Source organism: Pseudorca crassidens, chromosome 10, assembly GCF_039906515.1.
Source record: "Pseudorca crassidens isolate mPseCra1 chromosome 10, mPseCra1.hap1, whole genome shotgun sequence".
Classification (NCBI taxonomy): domain Eukaryota; kingdom Metazoa; phylum Chordata; class Mammalia; order Artiodactyla; family Delphinidae; genus Pseudorca; species Pseudorca crassidens.
In genome coordinates, this window is record NC_090305.1 from 77,060,075 (window position 1) to 77,081,222 (window position 21,148).

At 37.6% G+C, this 21,148-nt stretch overlaps 1 protein-coding gene and 1 long non-coding RNA gene across 12 annotated transcripts in view; one reads left to right on the forward strand and one right to left on the reverse strand.

Moving 5' to 3' along the window:
* The window catches only part of CFAP20DC (CFAP20 domain containing), a 266,604-nt gene extending 258,615 nt beyond the window's left edge, over positions 1-7,989 (reverse strand). For 6 of the 11 annotated variants that reach the window (XM_067754980.1, XM_067754977.1, XM_067754978.1 and 3 more), the window contains exons 1-3: positions 7,860-7,989; positions 5,061-5,150; positions 2,484-2,577 (exon numbers count right to left, since the gene is read on the reverse strand). In XM_067754980.1, coding sequence (XP_067611081.1) covers positions 2,484-2,577; positions 5,061-5,150; positions 7,860-7,955 — 280 coding nt within the window. In that variant the 5' untranslated portion in view covers positions 7,956-7,989. Of the gene's footprint in view, positions 1-2,483; positions 2,578-5,060; positions 5,151-7,496 lie in introns of all 11 variants that reach the window. The other 5 variants (XM_067754974.1, XM_067754976.1, XM_067754982.1 and 2 more) reach the window with 5 other exon arrangements.
* LOC137232599 (uncharacterized) overlaps positions 7,903-21,148 on the forward strand; it is a 237,501-nt gene continuing 224,255 nt past the window's right edge. Inside the window, exon 1 of the long non-coding RNA XR_010947091.1 lies at positions 7,903-8,232. This is a non-coding gene — a long non-coding RNA (uncharacterized lncRNA). The remainder of the gene's footprint in view (positions 8,233-21,148) is intronic.

Sequence of the window (21,148 nt, forward strand, 5' to 3'; positions counted from 1 at the left end):
GAGCCTCAAACAGAAAGTCCCCGGAGAGACCATCCAAATGATAGATGTTTACATGTAACAGAGCTTCTTCTCATTATGGGCAACTCTATATAACATGTTCCAGCATTAATAGCAACATGGATTTATTTATTTAACTGGCTAATGATTTACAAGTCTCATTATCAAGGCCAAATGGTTACCAGGAGAAATTATAACCTAAATTGTTATAGTTTCTTAGTATGGCGAGTTTAACAAAATTACTAAACACCAACTATATATGACACACTAAGTTAGGGGTACAAAGTAGATGATGCAAGAGTCCTGCCCTGGAGAAGTACACAATCTGATAATCAGTGTCACACCTTCCTTTATTTGATCAGATGCTGAGTTTAAAAAAAAACTTTGACATATTTAGAGATGCTCAAGTACAATTCAGAAATATTGCTATTTAAAGTGAAAAGTTAAAAATACTGAATTTCACTATTAGACTTTCTTCACAGGTACTTAATATAGTAGGAAACACATACAAGGTACCTAATGTCAAGTTGGCATAAATAAAGTGGATGTTTACTCTTAAAATAGGAATACATAATGGTAACTGAACTTAATTTAGAAATGTTAACAGAAAGCCAATTCTCTATTCAAGGCATGCCATTAAATTTAAAGTTAACCATAACAATGTCACATAGAAGGTCATTTTATACAAGTGAAAATAACTATAAATTCCCATTATCAAAAATTCCAAATAATCTTAAAAACATTGGTGCAGGACAGACTATATAAACTGTTTCATTTGTTACAGGGCTGCACATGCTACTGAAAAGCCAGATTAATTTTTAATTACAGGGCATTGTGCAAGAAATACATTAAAAGTTTCTTCCCTTTCTTCCAATTAAAACTATTATCTTTCCATTTTTAAAAAGCAATTATAACACATTAAATGTTTTATTTCTAAAAAGAAACTTAGATAAAAGTGGGAAAGGGGAGCTTGTCTTTAATCACTGAGCATTTGGTAGAGGAGAAATCTTTCTCAGAGCCAACTGAGAAACGTTACTAGAAGTGATTTGATTTTGTCAATAACATCATCATATGCATAGATGCTGACGGCATCATATGGAAGGAGAAGCCAACAGTAAGAAAAAACAAAAGAACACTGGTTTAGAATAAAGTTATGTTCCTGTAAATCAAATGTATCTATTTTACAAAGTCAATATTCTTAAAAAAAGATGGACCATGTTTCCTGTTAAAGAATAACTTCCAGTTTCAGACATGTTTCCATGGCTCATCTTAGTTCACTTTATTTATCAGTACAAATTTTTGCAGAAATGACAAAAATCTTTGCTATTAAAAAATGCAAACTATGAGGAAATCATGATTTTAAAATGGTAGTAAATTTAAAAAAATTATTTTAACAATGATTACCCCTTCTCTTTGAGGTTCTGTTTCTTATTTTATTTAGAAAGATACCACTTTAAAATAAATCATCTTCCATCTATAAGTTCTATGGTTTGGTTTATGTCTTAGAAATCTAAAATATGCATGTAGTAGCTTGAAATAGTAGATAAAACACACAGCCTATAAAAGTTTAGAAAACCGAATTAAAATGAGAAAATCAGATACCAAGAATAGGTCTTTTCATAGTCCCTGGTACACAATAGGTATTCAATAAATGTTCTTAATGAATGAAGAAGTAAAGAATGAATGTAAAAAAACAGCTGGTTACCTACATTTGCTAAGTCACAATAGTTAAATATTGGATACAGTTAATGAAAATATGATTAAGCATTTTGATAAATTATATTTCTTGAATCACATCAGTGTACACAAAGCCTAATTTGGTAGCAGAGCCTTGAATTTTAACCCCAGTGTGGCCAAAAACTGGGCTTCTGATCATAAATTTAGGTGATCTCTCAGGGTTCCTTCTGCTTTAAAACTCTGATCCTCATTTCCAAAGTAGGTAAGAATTGAAGTCTATTTTTGGGGTTTTTGTTAAATCACATATTCATATCTTTACTCATTAGATACTAATATTTCTAAAGGTATATAAGTTGATATCTTACTAAATAATGCCTTATATAGTATTTTACATAAATTTTTTTCTCACAAATTGATTTACGATAATTTAGGAACTCATGGTCTCTTGATGAGGAACCAACCTCAGTGTGTTCATCTGTAAAAGAGCTATTGTGAGGACTGAAAAAATTAAAAAATATGAAATGCTTAGAAAGTCATTGACACACAGTAAGTGCTTAATAAATATCATTACTAGTCTAATTAATTGAATAATCTTCTAAATCTTCTTTAACATATAAGTAAATTTCTAATAAACAATGAAGCAGAATCTCTTTTCAAAAGCCTGGCATAAAGTTACTCTCTAAATTACAAAAAATCTTATTACATCGACAGATGCCAGTAAAAGTCAAACTAATAGGCCTGTTTATGAGACTTAAAAGTGTAATGTTAAGCATCAAATGTTAAGCTTCAATATTAAAAGTCTTACTTACGGATTTGCTTATTCTCCTTTGGTAACTGAATTTTATTTGTTTGGCTGCTGCCTTCCAGGACAAACACAAAACTTTTAACTTCTTTATCAAATTCCTACAGAACAAAAATGAAAACAGTGATAACTGCATATTTTATTTGACTTCTATTATAAAACTGGAGAAGCAAGCCCACAGAAAAAGCCCTACACTGAAATGACTTAAAATAAGCTCAGGCCTTGATGATACTCTTACACTGAGACTTGCTGGGAACTGGAATATAGAAGCCACCCTTAGCCACTTGGCAAATTCTCTACTATATCAAGACACTCTTCCTCTAGATGATAAAAAGTTCTCCAACTTCAGGGATTCCCAAGTTACTAATTTAAAGTTTCCAGAGTTTAGTTACGCTTTCCCTCCTTTAACCTATGTGTTTCTGTCTAATAGCATAGGCTGAACATCATTTTCTGTTAACAGTACAATAAGCCATCTAATCTATGTTGTATCCAGTTTGGAAGTTCCTTGGTTTCAAGCCATGGCTCATATAGAATTAATCAGTGCCTTATTTTACTAGTCCTCTAACTTGAAGTTCTATACATCATTTACTTAAAATCACTACAAATTAAAGTGTTACAACTAAGGTTACCTAAAAAATGAACAGAAACAAAACAAGCTTGGAAATGAAAAACTTACACATGAGAGTCTAATTTCCATCAGTCAAAGTGCTACTGTAAATGGTTATTTTTTTATCTTGCATCAAATTTCCAATCTTTAAGTATAAAGACTCCTTTTTCACGATAAAATATTTCATACATCCTCCCACTCTTCCTTTTTGTATATGTTAAGAAATACATCGTAACTAATGGCTGCTAAGAATTAACATTTAAATAAAATTGCATCATATCCATCACAATAGCATCTCTTATGTCTTCCAAATGAACATACACATCAAGTGTATTATTTCATCTACACACAAGCTGGGCATATACTAAAACCTTTCAACAGCTTACCAAAATCTTGAGCATGGCCACAAATCCTTGTGTAGTCTAGCCCCTGCCCAGTTTTTCAAACCTCATCTCCTGCCTCGCACTCTCCCTCACTCTGAATCCTAGCCTCTGTAGCCTTCTAGCAGTTTCTTAAAAATTCTAAGCTCCTCCAAAGCAAGGACTTTGTACCTGCTTTTCTCATTGTCTGAAATGTGCTTCTCTCTATCAGCTCCACCTGGTGCCTAGTTAGTTCTCAGAGATCAAGTATCATTTCCTCAGGGAAGCCTTACCTAATCTCTCTGCTCTGTATCCTCACAGCCACATTTAACTTTTATTCATAGCAAGAGCTATAAAATTTTGATCAAGTCACTTAACCTTACTATGCCTATAATATAGGCATAAGGGTACCTTGTGAGATACAAGGTTATTGTATGGATTATATAACATGTAATGTGCTGAATCCTATGGCTGGCAAATAGTAAGCACTCAATTAAGAGTAGTTTAAAAAAACTATCCATAGAAAAAAGTCCCTAGAAAGGTGTTTTTCTCTCAACTGTACAAGAGAGAAGAGAAAGAGGAAAGAACAGGGAAGGATAGAGATTTTTAGATCTGGTAGCAGCAAGATGAGGTAGTTTCTACCTGCTGACATCAGTTTTCCCTGTGAAATGGGGGGTGAGGTCTTCTGGTGAATGAGTGAGGAGGGTCTGTCCTGGGTGTGGGATGGGGATGGGGGTAAGAAGTTAGTGGCTGGAAACCTGAAGATAATGGAGAAAGAACCATTTTAGAGAACAAGAGAACAGGAGAACTTCCGGGCCTGTTGACACTGAATTTATAGCATTATCAATCTGAGAGACTATAGATATTTTTCCAAAGGTATTGAGAAGCCCAGATGCAGGCACAGAAAAGAGAGAATCAGGGATTCAGAAATGGTTGGCGTTTGCTAGGCAGGCATGATGAAAGGACAAGGAACAGGGGCATTCGAGGTCTTGACTGGGAAGTGACTGAAATAACGGACCATGGATTCTGGGCTGGAGAGAAAAGAGTGAAGACAGAATGAGTGAGTAAGTAGGTTAACTAAGTAAATAAATCTAAACACAGGGAGAAAAGCAGAATGGTCAATGGCCTAAGAGTCTCAATTAGGTTGAAGAACAAATACAGTGGGAGTAACTAGGCAAGCAACATTAAGAATCGAAGACTGGACTCAGAGAGGGATGTCTCAAGTTCTCAGTAACTTCAGAGGCCCTGCAATTTTTGGTGATAAGGTACAAGGTGTGACAGTGGGAAAGGCTGCTGAAGTAGAGTGGAAGACGTCATCAGAGATGAAGAAATCAAGAAGCCGAGAAGCCCAGGGTTTGGAGATTTTTCCTCACAGAAACTGAAGTCACCTAAAACAGCGGCAGGACTTGGCATATAGAGATGGGTTATGAGCTGTGTGCCAAGGTCTTCAATGGCCAAGGAGGGGTGTCTGTGAGGGCTGCAGCCAATGATATCACGGAAGGGATTTGAAGTGAATGAACAGAAAAATCGGTTCTGAAATCTTACGAAGCCCTTCTTGTTATAATCTTTACTCTCATTTCTTTCCAGGATTTAGGTGGCTCTAATTTCTAACACTTACTTTCCAAATCACAGATGGACTGCCAAGGATCTTCCATTTTGCTCCAGGATTTTTTCCCTGAGCAGTAAAGATTTCAACAAATGCACCTCCCTAGGGAAAAAAAAATATTAAAAATTAAAGTGAAAGACAATGCTAAGGAGGAAATACTATCCACCACATAGTCTATACCCATTGTTCCAGGCATCTGTAAGTTAAGTAGATTTGAGAGGAAACATTATCCCTCTTATCACTCCTACTTTATATCTTGATTGTATCTAAGCAACAACTGTTCTGATTCAGGTCACCTTGGATTAACGGTTTAAGAAATGTTTTTAAAAGCATGATAAACATTAAATAAACTCCATGCCATACAAACCTTACAGTCTCTCAGTGTAAGGTTCAGTTACTTCACATGTATAGTTCATGCTTATAAAATATTCTATTCAACACACACTAATGGGTTTAAACTCAACTCTCAAGCCAGGCCAATAAAATCTGATATCTCTGGCTACAAGCTTTTTAGTTACACTAACCTGAGCACCAATACCAGGTTTGCCATTTATTAACTATCTGACTTTGGAGTTACTTAACCTCTTGATTTTCTATCTGTAAAATGGGTTGTTAGATTACATAGGATAGTAAACATAAACCATCACACACAATAAAGTGTGCTGCACAAAGCAAGGGCTCATTAGTACCAGCAATGATTATTGAAAAAAAGGGCAAACTGGATAGTTTAGTACTGGGTCAATAAAAGAAGCCTGGACTTGGAGAGGGAGTGATTCTTATTTTGATGATTCCTATAAGATCTTTTTATATATTTAATACAAATTAATTTGGTGATCTATAAAATATGTACCAAAAAAATAGGGAATCATTTCCATAGACACGCTAAGTGTTCCCTATTGTAAACCTGGGAACATGGAGGGACATGCTCAGGTAAAAACACTAAACACATTACTGAGTGTCCATATGCTTTAATTATAAGAGAGGAATTAAAGATGATTGTCTCTAAGGAAGAGTTTATTGCAAGAAACTGAAAACCTGAAATGAGAGTAAATATGGTTTTCTTTTATGGCCTGTTAAATAATAAGCAGCACATGAGCAAATCTGTGTGACTTTCATAAAGAATTTCCTGCTTTTAATTTTTCCAAATAATATAAAGATACTTTTGCTTCTGAGTTTTAACAAGTAATCACTTGAAGTTAAGACATTTACCGTCTTCTGTAGACAGTACTATGTGCAAACTGTGTGTGGAATTGAATTACTATAGCTTCTGGGGTCAGGTCATATTTCACTATGAATTTTAAATGTGAGGAAGCTTTTTCTTTTTTTTTTTTAAAGAGAAAAATTCTTATACCTGGTGAGATAGAAAAATACCTCCCCCGCCCCCATTTCTGCTATCACCTGTTTCCCACAGTAGACACCTGCTTTTTTATAACAATATATTTTACCTATATTAAGCAAGAGAAACTCTCTAAAATTGTCCCAACAGATTTAATGACATCAAACGGAATAGAAGAAAGAGAACTGCAGAATACCCTGAGGGCACTCATAAGAAGGCAGGTAGTATTTGATGGCGAAATTGTTCGTAACAGCAGTACTAGGATAGCAGGCAGACTGTAAATGGAGAGTGTAACCTCAGGTAGAGGTAGGAGGGGAGGGGAGGAGACTAGGGTCAAGGAAGATCAGGGAGGTGCCCAGTGAAGTGAGGAAAGCAGGAGCGCTTTGGAGACCCACTAGGATACTCAAAGTGACTGAGGAAGACCCAGAAGCAGTTTCCCTCAGTGTGGTATTTAGACCACCTGCATCAGAATCAAATGGAGAAAGGTGCTATAAAGGTAATTTAACTAGCCCCATCAACAGAGATTCTGATTCACTCTATTTGACGTGAGGCTCAGGAAATCCGTATTTTTACAAGTACTTGTATTTTTACAAGTACTCCAAATGATCTTAATGTACCACAGCCTTTCAGAATCACTGACCCGCCCCCAATTTGGGGGGAAAAGAAAACAGCACACGGCCAAAGTGCTTATTTTCTTTCTTGGCTTAACCCATTCATGCATTCACTCATTCACTCTCTGCTAAACAGCTTCTGTGCCTAAATACCAGTGTGCCTCAGTACTGTTAAAACTCAAGGTTTATGGGTCCTGCCCTTAAGGTTCTGATTCCGGAGATCTGGTTGGGGTTTAAGGCTGCATTTCAGTCAGAAACACAGGGAATCCCTACACCTTGAGAAGCACGGAGCTGGAGAGGGAACGTCAAATCATATGCCCACACGGCAGTTGCTTTCTTTTCTTTCTCTTTTTGGGTCAAGACCACTTATCCATTAGTTCCTTCTTACCCCGAGAAAGACAGTATTACTTGGGGGGGGGGGGGGGTTCCTCTTCACCCGGACGTGACCTATCTCACCGAACAGTACAAAGCTAGACCGGTTGGAGAGCCGTTTCCGGTTACCTGGTACTCATTTTTGAACATTCCCGCCGGGGGCCCGGGGCTTGAGGGGCACCGGAATTCAGGGCTTCCAGGGAGTAGCGTGACCCTGACGGCTGGAAATCGGCGGGCGGGAAGCCAGGGCCCGACGGGCGGGGAAGGGCTTCGTGGTCGGCCCCAACTCGGCCAGGTTCTTCTCCGCCCTTTGTCAGCTCCACCTCGGGCCCCCGACCCGAACCATCGCGGCCCCGCCTCCGGGACGCCGGAGTCTGGGAGGGGACAGCTGCCTGGGCGGGCTCCGGGCGGCCCCAGGGGACTGAGCGTGTGCGTAACCTACGTGACAGAGAGCCCAGACGCTGAACCTCCGACAACCGCCCGCCTGCTCACCGGAGAAAGGCTGGCGCGTTCTCGCCGCCGCCCAACCCCGCCCCCGAATCCGCTCAGAAGACGGCCGAGCGGGGCGTACGTTCCGACCGCGCCCATTGGCTCCCACGAGGCGCCTGCGCGTGGCGCTGGCCGAGCTTCACGCCGACGGACACGTGAGACTACGCAGTGACGTAGGCGTTGCCCAGGCAACTGACCGTCTTTCGCTCAAAGGGTGGGACGCCGAACCTGTGACCAGCGCCCGCACTAAGTCGTGACCTGTGTCTGCAAAAAAGCCTAAACTTAACCTGGCTTAAGAGCTACCACAGGTGCTGGATTCTTCTAGAAAATCTGTCACGTCGGCTTGGTCTCTCTTCGTTGTAAACACTGATAACTGGTAGGTTGCTGAAGGAAATGGAGTCGTGGAATCATGGAACCTTTCGCTCAAGGTTCCCAAACTTGGCTTCGTTGAGGCACTGATAGGGTCCGCCATCCCCTTTCATTGTTTCAGAAGGCCCAAGGAAGGTCACTGCACGCTTCAAAAAGCCAAGGTTTTTGCCCAAAGTAATAACTACATACGTTATTGAGCCAGGCGCTCTCTTAAGTTTAACTGGTTCTGTGTCTGAACCACTCTTACAATGTAGGTATTATCGTCCGTTTTTGGTTAAGAAACTGTGGCTCCGAAAGGTAAAATATTTTGCCTAAGCTCGCATGGCCAGTAAGTGATGGAGCTGGTTCGGAGCTCGTACCTAACTCAAAACTGAGTTAGGTCAGTGGCTCAGGGTTAATCAGTAGTCAGGTACCACTCCTGGAGCCCCTGCTATAGGCCAAGTGGTTCACAACCCTGTGAAGTAAGGGTTAGTCTCCTTTCAGTTGAGATCACTGAGGTTCTGAGTTGATTAGGAATTTACTCAAGGATGCAGTGTTGATTTTTAGTTGTGGCACCATGGATCATGTACAGGATGAGAAAATGAATGCTTTCTGGACCTGCTTCTTGTCAGGGCTAAGAAGGAAAGATAAGGAACAAATTTACTTGAATACACTAATACTGGATGTGTACAAGATAGAGGTGGGGCTGTCACATAGCTGTAAATTGCAGTACAATATCTAGAATTCAGACTTGGTTTCTAGAGCTCAAACCTAGTTCAACAACAGTTTTTGGCAGGACTCTGCTGGGGGCTTTGGGAATTATGGTCAGTAGACATGGTGTCTATCTTGTTATCTAATGGGGGACATTTATCCATCCATTCATTTAAGAGATAACTCTTAGGAATGCAGTATATTCCAGACACTATACTAAGAGCTAGGTGTATAGGGAAGGCCCCCCATCTTCGTGTAGCTTGCATATTCATGGGGCAAGGCACAATAAAGTGAACAAACAAATAATTACCAATTGTGATAAATGCCATGGATCCAGTGGTAGGAATTAACATTGGAGGGTATATTAGTTTCCCGTGGCTGCTGTAACAAATTGTCACAAGCTGGGTGGCTTAAAACAACACAGATTTATTCTCTTACAGTTCTGGAGGCTGGAAATCCAAAATCAAGGTGTCAGCAGGGTAGCACCCCCTTTGGAGGGTTTGTAGGAGAATCTGACCTTTGCCTCTTCCATCTCTGGTGGCTACTGGTGTCCCTTGACTTGTGGCTGCATCTCTTCAATCTCTGCCTCCATAGTCACAGTGCCTCTTCCTCTTCTGTGTGTGTCTTTTCCTCTGTGTGTCTCTTAAAAGGACAGTTGTGATGGCATTTAGGGTCCACTTGGATAATTCAGGGTAATCTCCATATTTCAACATCCTTAATTACATTGCAAAGACCTTTTTTGCCAAATAAGGAAGCATTCACATGTTCCAGGGGGTAGATGTAGATATCTTTTGGGGGGGAGGCATAGCATTTTTGGATGATTCAAGTCAACACAAAGGATGACTTGCACTATAATATAAAGTAGTCTTTCATAAATACTATAAGAGCGGAAAAAAGTACACTGAGAGTACAGGAGGAATCTAGGGAACATCCTAAGGCTTTTAACAATATACTTGAGTCTCTGAACGTATTTTGACACCACAGATGAAGAGAAAACCTGAACCTTTGTCCTATGTTATTTTCTTTTTACCCCTCATCATTATATGAATTTATTTATTTATTTATCATCTATCTTCACCTGTTAGAAGGTAAATTCTATGAAGGCGAGGACTTCTGTGTTCATCATTATTTCCCATGTCCTAGAGTAATGCTTGGCACATAGTAGATATTTTATAAACACATATTTGTTGATCAGATTAAAGGCACCTGTCCTTTTGAACTCACCACGTCCAAAACAAAACTTCTCCAAACATGCGCCTTTCCTGTCTTTCCCAATCTCACTAATATCACAGTGCCTCCTGCTTCCTCACTAGCTGCAATGGGCAGCCTCTAAAATGGCCCCCAATGATCTCCATCTTCTGGTAGGCATGCCCTTTGTGTAATCTTCTCCCCTTGGGTATGGACTGAACCTAGTGACTCACTTCTTATGGATACAATATGGCAAAAGTTCCGAGATGTTATTTCCATGATAAGGTTACAAAAAGACTCTGATTTCCTTCTTGCTTGCCTTCTTTCACTCTGATATCCTTGCTTGCTCTGGTTTTCCCCCCTCCCATCCCCCAGCTTCCCCAGTCCTCACTCTGAAGGAAGCAAGTTGCTGTGTTAGCCCCTTGGAGAGGTGCAGGTAGTAAGGAACTGATGTCTCTGGCCAACAGTCAGTGAGGACTTGAGGTTTGTCAACAGCCACATGAGTGGGCTTGGAAGTGACTCCTCCTCTGGTTGCACCTCGGGGTGACTGCATCCCTAGTGGACACCTTGACTGCAGCTTAGTGAGCCTGGGTCAGAGGCACCCAACTAAGTCATACCCTGGTTCCTGACGCACAGAAGTTATGAGACAATTATTGTGAATTGCTAAGGTTTAGGGTAATTTTTTACACAGCAGTGTATCTACTGCTAATATACTCCTCATACTCAGTCCATTACCCAAACCTATTCATTTTATCTAAATAATTTGAAAGTCTGTTTACCTTCCCTCCACTGTTATCTCTACTCTGATTTACCTGTAATCTTCTCTGAACTACTATAATATCCTCCTAATTTACACACCATGTCAGCCACCTTTCAAATCTATCTCCACGTTGCAGTCAGTCATCTTTATAAAACACAAATTCAATCATATCGGTCCCCTGATTCTAACCCTTTTGTGACTATAGAGCCTGTCTTCCTCTCCAGTTTCTTTGTACATTATGTGGCCCCCTTCATTTTAGTAACATTGAGTTTTCTCATAGTTCTTCACGTATAACATGTTTGCTTCCACCGTAAGGCCTTTGTACTGATCTCTTGCATGGATTACTTCTGCTCTCTTCTTTCTTTGGTTAAGGCCTACTTATCCTATAGAGTTTACATCAAGGGCCCCTTTCTAAGGGACTCCTCTGATATCCCTGACTAGATCAAATCCCTGGTTTATATGTTCTCATAGCATCTTAGCTCTTAGTATTATTGAAATCATTGTTGAAATTTTGTATGTCTATAATATTGGCCATCTCTAATGGACTGTAGATTTCAAGAGAGCAGGGACCATGTCTGTTTTGTTTACCCTTGAATCCCTAGTGCTTGGTATACTACTTCAACTGTGTACCTGGCATAACAAAATAGTAATTGAATGAATGAGTGAATGAAAGTGGGAGGAGGTGAAAGATGAATATATTCTTAAAAGACAGCCATAGGTTTTGGTGTTGAGAAAACAAGGAAAAAGCAATTGAAAACATATTAATAACCTCAATTTATTGATAGAAAAACTAGTTACAGAGTTGAAGTGATTAACCACAGTGCATCAGTAAGTCTTATTACTCAGGTGTTTTGTTTTTAAAATGACCTATTTATTCAATTTAATGCTGGAAAGAACCAGTAAAATTTACTTCAGTCTCCTTAATTCCTTGAGAGAAAGGATAGTCCAAGGCCCTGTTGTCCAAGGGTTGGGTCATCTCCTGATCCTCCTAACTCATAACAAGTTCAGGAGACTTACAGTTGGATTTTCATTAGCAAGTGTGGTATCGGGCCTGTCCAGGCATAGGACAACTCTGAAGGCAGCCCAACTTAGATCAAAGTTGTTTTGTCTATGGCGAGAACTACCCTTAACACTGACAGTGGTGGCTATAAAGCAGAAATAAGCATGTGCCCTACTTTAACAATATGAACTCAAAAGCAGAGGTGGGAAGAGATTTGATTTTATAATACCAAATACTCTTGTTTGATGTGGGTGAATGCAAGCTGTGACCAAAAACTTGGATTTGGCTATGACTTCAAGAATGGCTACTAGAATTCAGCACCACCCACTCACCCCCACTCTCAAACCCCGAAAAAAGCCAGCCTGCTCAAACAACTTTGCTTAAGCCAAGTTTTTTATGTACATTATAAATGGCAGTGAAACAGTTTCTCTAATTGCTACAATTTTTAAAGAAGCTGGTACAATTAGTAATTGCATTAAATTGCTTAACTTAATTTGGCAACATTAAGACTTAGTCACTTTATAAGCTTTAAAGTGCTTGTCTTTGTTCTACAAAGAAAGTAATTTGGCGGTGTATTAATATTATTAAAGGATATTGGATAGTATTTAAAATGGAATAGACTAGAAACAGTTTTAAAGGGTGACAGAGTCTTTGTATGACATTGTAGTCATTCAAGTTAGATAATATGGTTATTAATTTGACAAGAAATAGTGTTCTTTTGAAGTAAGAATGTACAGTATTTACCTTAATATATTTGAAGTTTATATTTTGGTTGCAGTTCATAATCTAATTATTTGGCATAATGGGAAGAAAAAAGATATTGGTTTGATGATCAGAATTTTTTTGCTACACAATAATCTAGAAATGTTTAATACTTGGGGAGTTATTTTATTCCACATTATGAACTAACTTCATGAATGACATTAATGCCAAGTTGATAGAATAATTTAAAAACGGTGCCTAGTTTGTAGTTTCAAGCAGATGAGAAAAATTAGTGATACCTGAGTCATCTGTTTGACCTTTGATTTGAGAGTAGTGATATCATTTTTTAGGAAGGTGCGGTGTGGGGAAAGTTTCTGAGGGCTTTACTGTTTCTAGCTTTTCTCCTTAAATGTTTTTTCTTTTTGTTTTTTTTCTTTCTGGTCTATGAGACTCTACAGTGACTGTTTCCTGCCTGTACCTTTAGATAACCAAAATTCATGCATAAACTCGAAATTTCCAAAATAAATTACTACCTGAAGATTTTCTCAGGAAAAAAAAAACCTATTCCAGTAGTTGAATATTTCCCTATGTATTCCCTGTGAATACTTCCCTAAATAAATCAATTTTATATAGCAAGCACTTAAGTTTCAAAAAATGAACATATTTGTAAAATGTATCTTTGGAAAGTTTAAATGAAGTGAGTTGATACTTAATGCCAGTTTGTTTTTAAATAACATAAATGCTCTTATTTTGTCATGAAAGTTGTTAGATCTAAGTAGCAAGTTTTTCTTACATGACTATCCCTAACTTAAAACCAGTTAGTGTTGATTTGTGATAAGAGGGCTATAGAAAACTGGATATCCACATGCAAAAGAATGAAGTTGGACCCTTACTTTATAATATATAAAAAAATAATTCAAAATGGACCTAAACATAAAACTTAAAACTATGAAGCTTTTGGAAGAAAATGTAGGGGAAAGGGAAAAGATTCATGAAATTTGATCTGACAATGATTTCTTTGATATGACACTAAAAGGACAGGCAATAACAAAAACAAAATACAAGTTAGACTACATCAAAATTTAAAATTTCTCTGCTTCAAAGGACATGATCAACAGCATTGAAAGGCAGCCAATGGAATGGGAGAAAATGTTTGGAAATCATGTATCTGATAATGTATACATTCAGAATATACAAAGAATGTATACAACAACAGTAACAACAAAAAACAACCTGATTCAAAATGGGCAAAAGATTTGAATAGACCTTTATCTAAAAAAGATATACAAATGGCCGATAAAGGGCATGAAAAGTTGCTCAGTATCACTAATCATTAGGGAAATCCAAATATAAAATGGATGGCTAGTGGGAAGCTGCTGCATAGCACAAGGAGATCAGCTCGATGCTTTGTGATGACCTAGAGTGGTGGGATAGGGAGGATGGGAGGGAGGCTCAAGAGGGAGGGGATATGGGATATATGTATACTTATAGCTGATTCACTTTGTTGTACAACAGAAACTAACACAACGCTGGAAAGCAATTATACTCCGATACTCCTATTAAGATAGATATATATATAAAATAAAACAGCCTTTCAGTTAAACAGGGATAGGCCAACAAATGTCTCTGCTTCTAAGATGTCAAATAAGTCTTGAAAAGTAACACGAAGATCAACAGTGACCTCTGCAAGATTTCTTTTGTAGAGCCATTCACGTAGAAGCCAGATTCCAGTAGATTGAGGAGTGATTGGCAAGAGAGGAAGTGGTGATAGCAAATGAAGACAACAATTAATAAGTTTGACAGTGAAAAGGAGTAAAGGACCTACAACAGCTACAGTGTTAGGCATTTTGCAGAGAGTTTTTACAATTTGTTCCCAATGGGAGTTACTTGGATTTTGAAGATACAAACAAGAGACAGAAAAATGACCGTGAGATGCCTGAAAAGGAGAAAGTGATGAGACTTAGAGCACAGGGGGAAGGATTATGGTTAGATAGGAGAAGTATATGATCCATTTTAATGAAAGACAATGTATAATTTATAGATAAGCTAGCAGATGGACTCTTACTACATTACCTGTTAGATTATTTGAAATTTAATTTGATATTCTTGAATAATATTTTAGTATGCAGGCCCTTTTGAAGGCTACAATTATACTTTTTTCCACAAAAAGGAACAAAAGCAAAATAAAATCTTTTCTATTAGAGCCTTAAATTAGTGTGGTTTGATTGAGTATTAAAGACTCGTTACCCACACTGCTAATTGATGTTTTTGTTCAGGTATTATGAATAGAAATGTATATGTGCTGATCTTTAAAGAAATGTCCTTCGGTCATAGTTTTGTGGAACAATAGGGGGATTTACAATTGAAGGTAAAAATAAAAAGTTTAGTGCAAGAACTTTTAAAGGGTCAAAATTATGCAATAAATTAATTTAAAAAATCAAAGGACAGAGGATAAAACTTACTTGCAATCATAAATTCTCTCAGAAACTTACCTTTTTCATACTTTATCAAAAACCTTAAACACAGTTTACAAATAGTCTATTTTATTGTTTTATAAAACAGATTATTATATACTTTTCTTAAATTTAATTTTTATTTTACATTGGAGTATAGTTGATTTACACTGTTGTGTTAGTTTCAGATGTATACCTAAGGGATTCAGTTATACATATATGTATCCATTCTTTTATAGACTCTTTTCCCAAATAGGTTATTACAGAATATTTAGTAGAGTTCCCTGTGCTATTCAGTAGGTCCCTGTTGATTATCTGTTTTATATACAGTAGTGTGTATATGTTAATCCCAAACTCCTAATTTATCCCTCTCCCCCAGGTTTCCCCCCGCTGACAACCACAAGTCTGCTTTCAAAGTCTGTGAATATGTTTCTGTTTTACAAATAAGTTAATTTGTATCATTTTTTAATATTCCACATATGAGTGATATCATATGCTATTCGTCTTTGTCTGACTTACTTCACTTAGAATGATAATCTCTAGGTCCATCCATATTGCTGCAAATGGCATTATTTCATTCTTTTTGATGGCAGAGTACCATTTCATTGTATATGTGTTCCACGTCTTCTTTATCCATTCCTCTGTCGGTGGACATTTAGGCTGTTTCCGTGACTTGGTTATTGTAAATAGTGCTGCAATGAACATTGGGGTGCATATATCTTTTTGAATTATGGTTTTCTCCGGATATATGCCTGGGAGTGAGATTGCTGGATCATATGATAGCTCTATTTTTAGTGTTTTAAGGAACCTCCATACTGTTCTCCACAGGGGTTGTACCAATTTACATTCCCACCAACAGTGTAGGAGAGTTCCTTTTTCTCCACATCGTCTCCAGCATTTATTGTTTGTAGACTTTTTGATGATGGCCATTCTGACCAGTCTGAGGTGATATCTCACTGTAGTTTTGATTTGCATTTCTCCAATAATTAATGATGTTGAGCATCTTTTCATGTGCTTTCTGGCCATCTGTATGTCTTATTTGAAGAAATGTCTATTTAGACCTTCTGCCCATTTTTTGATTGCATTGTTTATTTTTTTGATATAGAGCTGCATAAGCTGTTTGTACATTTTGGAGATTAATCCCTTGTCGGTCACTTTGTTTGCAAATATTTTGTCTCATTCTGTGCATTGTCTTTTTGTTTTGTTTATGGTTTCCTTTGCTGTTCAGAAGCTTTTAAGTTTAATTAGGTCCCATTTGTTTATTTTTGTTTTTATTTTCATTACTCCAGGAGGTCCAAAAAGATATTGATGCAATTTATGTGAAAGAGTGTTCTGCCTATGTTTTCCTCTAAGAGTTTTATAATGTCTGGCCTTACATTTAGGTCTTTAATCTATTTTGGGTTTATTTTTGTGTGTGGTGTTAGAGAATGTTATAATTTCATTCTTCTACATGTAGCTGTCCAGTTTTCCCAGCACCACTTATTGAAGAGACTGTCTTTTCTCCATCATATATTCTTGCCTCCTTTGTCATAGATTAATTGACCATAAGGGAGTGGATTTATTTCTCGGCCGTCTATCCTGTTCCATTGATCTATATGCCTGTTTTTGTGCCAGTACCATACTGTTTTGATTACTGTAGCTTTACTGTATAGTCTTAAGTCAGGGACTCTGATTCCTCTAGCTCTGTTTTCCTTTCTCAGGATTGCTTTAGCTCTTTGGGGTCTTTCGTGTTTCCATACAAATATTAAAATGTTTTGTTCTCGTTCTGTGAAAAATGCCATTGGTAATTTGATAGGGATTGCATTGAATCTGTAGACTACCTTGGGTAGTATAGTCATTTGGACACTATTGATTCTTCCAATCCAAGAACATGCTATATCTTTCCATCTGTTTGTGTCATCTTTGATTTCTTTCATGAACATCTTCTGGTTTTCAGAGTACAGATCTTTTGCCTCCTTCAATAGGTTTATTCCTAGGTATTTTATTCTTTTTGATGCAGTGGTAAATGGGATTGTTTCCTTAATTTCTCTTTCTGGTCTTTCATTGTTAGTGTATAAGAATGCAAGAGATTTTTGCATATAAATTTTGTATACTGCAACTTTACCAAATTCATTGATGATCTCTAGTAGTTTTCTGGTAGCATCTTTAGGAGTTTCTATATATAATATCATGCCATCTGCAAACAGTGACAGTTTTACTTCTTCTTTTACAATTTAGATTATTATATACTTTTAAAAGTCATTCAGTTATTGTTAGCATTGGAGAAGAAGTTGCATCAGTACCCTTTTATGACAATGATATTACTTATGAACTAGCTCATAATGTTAACAAACAAGCGAAAACACATCAGAGCAAACAGAGTTTTGGACCTTGAAGGTACTTTAACTTACTTGGTGATCATGTTATTATTTTGCTATTGTATTGCTATTTTATACGTATAATAGAAATTTTGCTTTATTTGAGTAAGTTTTCCAAATCAGAAGATACTAGCTTGCATGTTCGTTCTATCAGCACGCTTTGTATTTAAAGTGATTGAATACTAAACTGAAACTGGCTCAAACAATAAATGGTTGATTATTTATTGATTCATATAACTTAGCAACTCAGAGCAGATCCACCCGCATCCAGATCAAACAGCATTGCCAAGATTCCTTTCTCTACCCTCCTTCCTCTAGGTTGGCTCAATCCCTATGCTAGCTCTCCTTGGGCTCACAAGATGGCTGTAGCATTCTCAATATATTCTTAAATCTCATATTCTTAAAGTAGAGCATTTTGAGCCAAAGTCCTGAAGTTCACCTTCATTTGTGTCATCTGCGACCCTGTGCCTACCTCTGAACCAATCAGTATGGTCAGATAAACGTGCATCCTAATTGGCTTAAGGCTGGATTGTGTCTGTTTTTAAATCAGTCACTGCAACCAAGGAGATGAGATATGTTGATTGACTGGGAATGGGGCCCACCCAAACCCAGACTGGGAATGGGGAGGGATTGTTTCCCAAAGGAAACTCTGGGTTTTCTTACAAGGAAGGAAGAGGGTGGACAGCCAAAAGCAGATGTCCACTTTAATGTCATCATATATATGGTACTTTTTTAGAAATAACAGACAAATCAACATTTCAAAATTCTAACTATAATGAATTTAATACAAAACAAAGCTTCTCTAACATTCTTTAAATGATTCAGTGTATATATGCTTAGTTCAAATATCAGAGTCATCATCACACATTTGATTGTCCCAGGTTTCACATTAACCCTTAGGCTCTCTGTGACGCCACCTGCATAGGCACAGGAAATCCAATGTTATTGGATGCCTATGTATTTTCTAGAATCTTTGGGAAGATACTAGTATCCAGGAATCACTTTGGAAGTGATTACTTGGCTGCAGTTTTCCTCAGACCCAACATTTTTATAAAGGATTCTACTTGGTTGTCACTATTGCCAATGAATACCTGTCGTGTTTGAAGTTGTTGAAATTAGAATGTAACTACTTTAGCTAATGTCGTCATCAATAAAACATAGACTCTGGGAGCTGGCCTGCCACTCACAGCTAGGCCTTGTGATTGTTGTTGTTGTTGTTGTTGTTGTTGTGAATGAACCATTTCACAGAATACCAACATCAGAAAAGGCTACTATGTGACCATGATGGGTCAAGACCAAAACAAGACCACTCCATAATCATGTCTAAATAGAAACAAGAACATAAACATTATCTAACCCACACAAATGACCAAACATTTCCCTACCCTGGCTAATACGAATGACTGGTCTTTCTTTACCAATTATAGCTATGCTTTATTTCATTTCTCCTGTCATATAGATAAGATCTGTTAATGTTCACAATTACTGAATTACCCCTGCTTCTTCAGAGGATCCAATCCAGAGCAAAGCCTTGCTTCCCTACACCCTCCCCCAAATCAGCTAACGTAAGCCCAAATCCTGTAAGCTCGAACCCCCTCTTACTGAAATGCCCGTAGTTCCCCATTGGTGTGTTTTTTTTCCTTGTTGCAACAAGCTATGAACCTAACTTCTTCATCGACTGGTACGTTCCTGATCTTTGGCTGGTGGGCATTAACACCAGTAAATCCAGAACTGTATGTTTTCATTCTTAGGAAGCAAACCGAATGCTTATTGTGAATTCCAATCAATTGCCAGGATTGGACGTAGGGGAGTCTTACTTGGGCCCTAGTGTTCAGTGGTTAGGAATGAAGCTTTTTCACTCAAATGCTGAAGCCAGTCAAGCCCTGAGTTTGAAGCATACGGTGTTTGTCTTTCCTTTCTGACTTACTTCATTCTGTATGACAGACTCTAGGTCCATCCACCTCATTACAAATAGCTCAGTTTCATTTATTTTTATGGCTGAGTAATATTCCATTGTATATATGTGCCACATCTTCCCTATCCATTCATCTGATGATGGACACCTAGGTTGTTTCCATCTCTGGGCTATTGTAAATAGAGCTGCAATGAACATTTTGGTACATGACTCTTTTTGAATTATGGTTTTCTTAGGGTATATGCCCATTAGTGGGATTGCTGGGTCATATGGTAGCTCTATTCGTAGTTTTCCGAGGAACCTCCGTACTATTCTCCATAGTGGCTGCACCAATTCACATTCCCACCGGCAGTGCAAGACTGTACCCTTTTCTCTACACCCTCTTCAGCATTTATTGTTTCTAGATTTTTTGATGATGGCCATTCTGACTGGTGTGAGATGATATCTCATTGTAGTTTTGATTTGCATCTCTCTAACGATTAATGATGTTGAGCATTCTTTCATGTGTTTGTTGGCAGTCTGTATATATCTTCTTTGGAGAAATGTCTATTTAGGTCTTCTGCCCATTTTTGGAATGGGTTGTTTGTTTTTTTGTTATTGAGGTGCATGAGCTGCTTATAAATTTTGGAGATTAATCCGTTGTCATTTGCAAATTGCAAATTTTGGAGATTAATCCGTTGCTTCATTTGCAAATATTTCCTCCCTTTCTGAGGGTTGTCTTTTGGTTTTGTTTATGGTTTCCTTTGCTGTGCAAAAGCTTTTAAGTTTCATTAGGTCCCATTTGTTTATTTTTGTTTTTATTTCCATTTCTCTAGGAGGTGGGTCAAAAAGGATCTTACTGTGATTTATGTCATAGAGTGTTCTGCCTATGTTTTTCTCTAAGAGTTAGATAGTTTCTGGCCTTACATTTAGGTCTTTAATCCATTTTGAGCTTATTTTTGTGTATGGTGTTAGGGAGTGTTCTAATCTCATACTTTTACATGTACCTGTCCAGTATTCCCAACACCACTTATTGAAGAGGCTGTCCTTTCTCCACTGTACATTCCTGCCTCCTTTATCAAAGATAAGGTGACCATATGTGCGTGGGTTTATCTCTGGGCTTTCTATCCTGTTCCATTGATCTATCGTTCTGTTTTTGTGCCAGTACCATACTGTCTTGATTACTGTAGCTTTGTAGTATAGTCTGAAGTCAGGGAGTCTGATTCCTCCAGCTCCGTTTTTCATTCTCAAGATTGCTTTGGCTATTCAGGATCTTTTGTGTTTCCATACAAATTGTGAAATTTTTTGTTCTAGTTCTGTGAAAAATGCCAGTGGTAGTTTGATAGGGATTGCATTGAATCTGTAGATTGCCTTGGGTAATATAGTCATTTTCACAATGTTGATTTTTCCAATCCAAGAACATGGTATATCTCTCCATCTATTTGTATCATCTTTAATTTCTTTCATCAGTGTTTTATAATTTTCTGCATACAGGTCTTTTGTCTCATGAGGTAGGTTTATTCCTAGATATTTTATTCTTTTTGTTGCAATGGTAAATGGGAGTGTTTTCTTGATTTCACTTTCAGATTTTTCATCATTAGTGAATAGGAATGCCAGAGGTTTCTGTGCATTAATTTTGTATCCTGCTACTTTACCAAATTCATTGATTAGCTCTAGTAGTTTTCTGGTAGCATCTTTAGGATTCTCTGTGTATAGTATCATGTCATCTGCAAACAGTGACAGCTTTACTTCTTCTTTTCCAATTTGGATTCCTTTTATTTCCTTTTCTTCTCTGATTGCTGTGGCTAAAACTTCCAAAACTATGTTGAATAAGATTGGTGAGAGTGGGCAACCTTGTCTTGTTCCTAATCTTAATGGA